Source organism: Lepisma saccharinum, chromosome 4 (genome assembly GCF_977018435.1).
Source record: "Lepisma saccharinum chromosome 4, izLepSacc3.1, whole genome shotgun sequence".
In the NCBI taxonomy this organism is placed as follows: Eukaryota; Metazoa; Arthropoda; class Insecta; order Zygentoma; family Lepismatidae; genus Lepisma; species Lepisma saccharinum.
The window spans coordinates 32,916,797-32,924,197 of record NC_139232.1 but is presented as its reverse complement, the minus strand read 5'-3'; the positions used below and the strand labels follow the sequence as shown (position 1 = coordinate 32,924,197).

Genomic DNA, 7,401 nt, shown 5'->3' with positions numbered 1-7,401 from the left:
TGAGAGGTGACCCTATAAGAAAGTGACCAGGTGTTAAGTAAAAGGTGTCACTGGGATTATCAGATATTGAGGTCAGGGGTCGGGAATTGAGGCATGCTTCAATTTGCGTTAACAATGTTGCAAGCTCTTCGTATGTCAAAGCAGCATTTCCCACTATCCTCTTAAAGTGATATTTCATAGACTTTACAGCGGCTTCGCACAATCCTGCAAAGTGGGCGCGTTAGCTGGAATGAAGTGCCAGTTGATTCCATCTTTTATTGCAAAATCTTCAAGTCCACCTTTTAGTTGTTCTGCTTTGAAGAGTTGACCGAGTTCTCTCAGTTATCTATTAGCTCCAACAAAATTAGTCCCGTTGTCACTGTATATGTTTTGACATTTTCCTCTTCTAGAAACAAATCTGCGTAGAGCAGCGATAAATGCTTCTGATGTTAAGGAAATAACTGCTTCAATATGCACTGCTTTAGTAGCCATGCACACAAATATAGCTACATATCCCTTGGTAGTGATTCTGCTTCTTCTGTTTGTTCTTAGGATGCAAGGACCAGCATAATCTACTGCTGTATTTAAAAATGGACGTGATGGTGTGACTCTTGGGCTTGGTACATATTAAGCATTTATGCAAGACAGATCTTACAGTTTGTCTGATATGTGGAATCCAGTATTCCTGTCTTAAAGAGCTTATCAGCAATTGAGGCCCTGCATGTAATAAACGACGATGTTCTGATTCAATTATGAGTTGCGTCAGATTATGTTTGGTAGGCAAAATTAATTGATATTTGCTCTCATATGGCAATTCTGAATTTTCGAGTCTTCCACCAACTCGTAACAGCTGTCTGTCATCAATAAATGGATGAAGATCCTTGATAGGACTATTTTTTGATACTTGTTTTCCTTCTTCTAAGTCATGAATTTCTTGTGGAAATGAAATGCGTTGCACAATTAAGATACATTTCATTAGTACTACACGTAATTCAACATAAGAAAATCTTCCTGTTCTCTTCGATGCAGGATTCTTAACATTGTGAATGAATCTGTAGCATGTTGCTACTACACGAAGCAATCTCTGTAATGTGGAAAATCTCAGCATGAAATCTGCTTCTGTTCCATGTATCTTGCTAAACATTGATGTAACGATCTTCCTTTGTTCTGTTATGCATTCTTCAAGTTCGCTATTTTCCATAACATGTAATGGCCAAGTATCTTCTTTTAACCACGTAGGTCCATTCCACCAAATTTCCGAATCCTTGAGGGCTCTTGGTTCTGCTCCCCTTGTTATCAAATCTGCTGGATTGCACTTAGATGTGACATGATGCCATTGGTTAATCACAGAAAGTTCCTGGATCTGTGCAACACGATTACCTACGAAGGTTTTCCATCGAGTGGGGGACGCTGTTAGCCACCCAAGTACTATTTTAGAATCTGTCCAGAAATATGTACTGGCAATTGGAATTCTCAAAATTGGTGTTGTTTTCTTAATTAGTTTAGCTAATAGAAGAGCACCGCACAATTCTAGTCGTGGCAAAGTAACTTTTTTGATTGTTGTTACTCTTGACTTTGCGCACAGTAATTTAACATTGATTCTTCCTGACTCATCTCTTGATCTATTATAAATGCAACAACCATAAGCTCCTTCTGCTGCGTCGCAGAATCCATGTATCTGAATGTCATTTGTCTTTTCTGTTGTCAGTACAAATCTCTCTATTTGGATGTGAACTATATCTGGTAGTTGTTGATACAAATTTGTCCATTGGTTTCTTAAATCTGAATCTAATTGTTCATCCCACTCCAATTTACAACTCCAGAGTTTCTGCAAAAACATCTTGTATAAAATGACAGTTGGACTAATAAGTCCCAGTGGAACAAATATGGAGCTAACAATTGACACAACTTCTCGTTTGGTTATGTTCGTTAATGGTGAACAAAAGTCTCCATCTTTCGCTACTTTGCACGAAATTAAAAAATTGTCTGTAGATGGTTGCCAGATAAGACCTAATGTGTTTATTTCTGCTTCATTGTTGAACTGAAATGGTAAATGAACTTCTCTGTGTTCTTCTGGTACTGCTTGCACCAATTCCTCATAATTGGAGCACTATTTGATGAATCCACCTCGTTTCAAGAGTTCAGACTGTAAATTGAGCATAGTTTCAATGTTATCACCTCCTGATGCTACATTGTCACAATAAAAATCCCTTAATAATATGCTGGATGCATTGGGAAAGTTTTCTTTTTCCTGTCTTGCAAGCATTTGTAATGCTGCAACAGCTTGGTACGGAGATGAGGTTAAGCCATAAGTTACAGTTAATAATTCATAAGTTTGTATTTCTTCGTTTGGTGATTTTATCCACAATATTCTTTGATATTTAGTGTCATCAGGATGGACTCTAATGTTGCGAAACATCTGGGCTATATCTGCTGTAAAAACTATCTTGTGCGTTCTGAACCTCAGTACAATAGAGTATAGATCTTCTTGGACTGTAGGCCATGTCATTAGAACATCATTAATGGATAGTCCACTGTCTGTTTTCGATGATCCATCAAATACAACTCTCACAGGTGTTGTAGTACTTTCTCTAATAATAGCATGATGCGGTAGGTAATATGACTCCTTGTTCTCTTCATTAGTAGTTTTAATTTGCTTCATGTGGCCTACTGATTCATAATTGTCCATGAATTCACAATAGTTCTGCCTGAGTGTTGGCTGTGCTGTTAATCTTCTTTCCAACTGATGAAATCTTTTGTCTGCTTGTTGAAACGAATTCCCTAATTCAGTATGATTTGGTTTGAATGGTAGCCTAACCATAAATCTACCATCCTTCTGCCTGATGGTTGTTTCTTGAAAATGCCTTTCACAATCCATTTCTTCTTTGCTCTTGGTCTTTGTGAATACTTCCTCTAACTCAAAAAACCTCTGTAATTGTAATTGAAGGCTATCTTCAGTACGAACAAAACATGAAGTAACTGTTGCAGGTTCTTCACATTGTTGAGGCATAGCTCCTGCTAAAATGTATCCTAACTCTGTATCTTGAATTACAGGATAATTTCCTATTCTTGTTCTTCTATCTGAACGTAGTAGCAAGAAAAATAGTTCAGATCCAATCAACAAATCTATGCTGCTTGGCTGATGAAATGAAGGATCAGCAAGCTGAATATCCTTTGGAAGATTCCAAGTGCTGCAGTCGATTACCTGTGTAGGCAAGTCGCCTGTGATTTTTGGTAACACAAGACACTTCACTGTTGTTGTATAATTAGATGTTGTTGACTGAATTACAACATCTACACAATGTTTAGTTTCAAGACACGAATTGTTTATTCCCTGGACTGGAACAACATAGTTTTCTTTCTTCAGTCGTAGTTTTTGCACTAATGATGTAGTTACAAAATTTGACTGACTCCCACTGTCTAAGAGAACTCTGCAATAATGAAATTGTCCATTGTTGCCTTTTATCTTCACTAAGGCAGTTGACAATAAAACTTGTGAAGTGTGTCTTTCTTTGACTGTACAATATGAAGATTGAGGTGCTTCATGTCTTGTCACATTGTTGCTTTCTTGAGGAGACACCCTGGAATTCAATTGTTGGCCATTGCTTGTATTGTTAGTGACACTCGCCGATTTTGGTCTTTCAAGTGTATCCCTGTGCAAGAGAGTATTATGTTTCAAATTACAAATTTTGCAATTTCCAGATTTACAAAATTTCACTGAATGTTTTGAAGATAAACAATTAAAACAAAGACCTTTCTTCTTCACGAATTCTTGCTTCTGTTTACAACTTGCCTGTAAGAAAGTCTCACATTGGTACAAAGTATGATTTGCGGAACAGTACATGCACTGAATGTTAGTGGATGTTGCTAAAGACGTGTTGCTTTGTTTCATGAATTTACCTTGTTTATCATGTGATAGAAACTGCTTAGCATTGGTGTCACTATGTGTCGGTTTCATGTTTTCTAAAGCTTGACACCTGCGCTCTACAAATGCAAATAATTCTGACAAGTTAGGAAAGTAATCATGCTCTTGTGATAATTCAAATTCCTTACGAGTATTGTGATCCAAATGAGATACAAAATGTTGTGATAAAATGACTTCATCCAAAGGCACCTCAAGTTTAAGAGCCTTTAAAGCATTCAGATTTGAGGTTGCTGTATTTACAAACTGTCTCAATTCATTTGCATCTTCTTTACGCACTGACTTTATGTGTAATAGCTCACTAACATAATGTGATGCAATAAGCCTGCTATTATCATATCTTTCAGTGAGCAATTTTCATGCTACTGTATAATTTGCCTCACTGACTTGCAAGTTTGAAATGAGCTTACTGGCTTGTCCCTTTAAAGAGGACCGCAAATAATGAAATTTTAGTATTGCTGGTAATGTATTGTTATCATGGACCAACACTTTAAAACTGTCCTTGAATGGAAGCCAGTTTTCATAATTTCCATCAAAAGAGGGTATGGAAATCTTTGGAAGTCTAAGTTGAGACTGAACTGACGTAACAGAATTAGTACTAACATTGGGCTGATTCATTTGCTCATGCCGCATCACTATTGTCTCCATTTGAGACCTAATGCTGTAGTACCTTTCTTCAAATTCTATTCTGTGAACTTCCTCTTCGGTTGCTTCCGATTGAAGTTCCAAACTGGTTTGAACGTCATTGAATTTGTCCCACATCTCAGTCAAGTGACTTAATCTCAGTTTAATTTCCTGAACACTCTGTATATTAATGTCAAATGCATCGACGAATGCTTTCATACGGGTCAATTGCCCTTTGTAGCTTCCTCGCACAACTTTTAAACGTTTAATCTCTGCCTCTGTCATGGTGAAAGGATAACTGATAAGGTTTCACAACAATGCAATTAATGAACGTAATGTAATGTAAAGAAAGGAAAAGGAAATGGTACTAAAATGAGCCTGATTACCTGCAAACTTCAGCGCTGCCGATGTTGAACACACAATCGTCTCGCCGGTTGGAAACACTGCTGCACTGCTCGCACGAAGAATCAGCTGATTTCCTTCCCCGCCTTCTGCATATTCTTGCTGCGCAATAAATTTAGTATCGAGATTCCGGAATGTTCTTTCTGCTACCCGTACGCAATGTTCAGTTTGTAACGTGATATGTACTCTATGGATTATTGTACAGTGCTCTCAAAAGTTTTAGGACAACGACATTTTAAACTAGGGAACCCAATTTACACAAGCCGTTGGTGGGTTGCGTGCAGAGTTAGGCTCAATTTCAGGGTTGCCACATGCACAATAGATATTTATAAAATACGCTAAAGAAATATAAACAAGTATTATTGTATAAAATTATTAAAAATATCACTATTATATCGCAAATGACAAAATTCTTTCTGAAAGAAAAAAATAGGTTTTCTAGTATTTCATCGCTGATGAGTCTACAGAAAGGAAAAGAGGTGAGAGGAAACGAAAGGTTACAAAAGAGAGGAGAAAGAGAAAGCAAAAGGAGAAGAGGAAAAGTAGAGGAGAGAAGAAAGATAGGATAGACGAGGAGAGGAGATGTAGTGAGGAGAATGGAAAATGATTCTAGGAGAGATGAGGAAAAAAGAACAAAGAAGAGAAAAGAGGAGGAAAACGAGAGGAGAGCAGAGGAGGAGACGAGAAGACGGAAGTGGAGAGTAGAGTAAAGAAAAGAAAAAGAGAAGAACGAATAAAGAGAGAATAGTGCAGTGGAGTCGGAAATCTAAGACAGGAAAGGAGATAAGAGGAGTGGAGAAGAGAGGGATGGAGATAAGATGCGAGAAAAGTAGGGAAGGCGATATGAGATAAAAGCAGAACGGAAAGAGGGGAGAGAAGAAGGAGAAGGAACTGGAGAGAAGAGGTAGTTGCAGAAAATATCGTCTGAGCGTCAAGAATGGATGCATTGGTCAAATTATCGACATGAAACGTTCAATTACATTTTGAAATTTACTGGAGAATATATTAGATCGGTGCGAAATGCCATTTGGCTAAGTTCAGAGCAAATTAAAATCTTCCATGTAAGATCTTTGATTTTACCTGCGATTACACCACTAAAAAAATGAGTGTAAAATTTAATATTTATAAGAATTATTCAATTTTTCTCCACTTCTCGGTTCGTTGAAATGGAGATTTTGTAATTCAATATTTCCCCTCCCCCATCGTTAATTCCAAACTGAATCATTCCGTTTCACACGGCGTGGACAATGAACACAATGGGATATGTCTAAAACTTACGAAAATTTTCTGCCACCGGAAGGGTTTGAACCTACGACCATCAGATTGACAATCCTGAACGGTAGCCACAACCCTACAAGCTTTAGCTCCTCAAACCAGGTAGAAGAACCAGTACACCACGCCTTTACCTTCGAATGAAACAACAATTTTTTTTAAGTATTCTGTCCCTCGAATATTGTAAATGTCGTTTGGTATCGCTACGTGTAGTTGAACTTTTACTTTAATTTTGATTTGCTTTCTTGTAGTATAACCGATATCTTCGAGAAATAATTTTCGAAGTCATTAAAAACGAGAATATTGGTAGTTGTGAAAATGCGAGTTATTTCTTCTAACTTATTATTGTGATTAGACATTAATCATGGAAAATATCTAGAGGCTTGAACATTACAGGACGATGTTCTTCTCCTGTGATACTGTAACAGACAAAATGCTTGTTTACTGATGCAAGTCTTGTGTCCAGAACAGTCTTATGAAATGTATTTGCTGTTGCGTAAGATAACACGAAATAATTACACCTTGTGCGAACTACCAAATCTGTGCAACGTTATACGTAAACAGGTGGAAAATTTTATTCATAAAATCACTTCACATATGACAGTGTTAGTCAAGAGAGACTCGTGGGACACTGTGTTAAGGTGCTGGACTAAATCCTTCTAATTTTTCTTCCTCGAAGAATAACAATTTCTAAGGAAAAGCAACAGTGATGATCTTTCTTATTTCTTTTAAATGCTTACACTTTCCTTTAATTGGGTTAAAAATAAATAAGAATATTGCTTGCATTTCTGTCATTGACGTAGACCAGAGAGAGAGAGACAGACAGACAGACAGATATTACAAAATAGTTCAAATAGTGCGAGCGCCATTAAAGAGTCATGATAATTCTATGTTGCGTACTTAGAATTATTCATACAATAAAGAACATGTGTAATTGTGAGTTAACAAAAAAAAAGAAAACAATAATACAGAGACATTTTCGCATCACGATTGCAGTTCGAAAAAGTCGGGACAGGAATTGAAAATAAAGTACTGTTCTCACTAAATCGGTGAATCGGACGTCTGGTAAAACTAATCCACCCAATACTCACTCGTAGCTCCCCAATTTTTTCACGATGGTGGGTTCCCACCGGTCCCATACACAGGCCGAGAACCTAGAGAGTGAGCATAAGCGGACTCGAATCCATGCCTTCCTACAGTCG

General features: G+C 37.4%; 1 protein-coding gene across 1 annotated transcript; it reads right to left on the bottom strand.

Moving 5' to 3' along the window:
- Nucleotides 1-460: 460 nt before the first annotated feature.
- On the bottom strand, nucleotides 461-1,819 carry LOC145986881 (uncharacterized). Its single transcript, XM_083121350.1, has one exon. The coding sequence runs from the start codon at nucleotides 1,817-1,819 to the stop codon at nucleotides 461-463; it is 1,359 nt and encodes a 452-aa protein (XP_082977476.1).
- Between the last annotated feature and the right edge of the window lie 5,582 nt (nucleotides 1,820-7,401).

Excerpts from the sequence above, each read along its gene's own strand:
- LOC145986881 (XM_083121350.1), bottom strand. The coding sequence starts at position 1,819 with ATGTTTTTGCAGAAACTCTGGAGTTGTAAATTGGAGTGGGATGAACAA.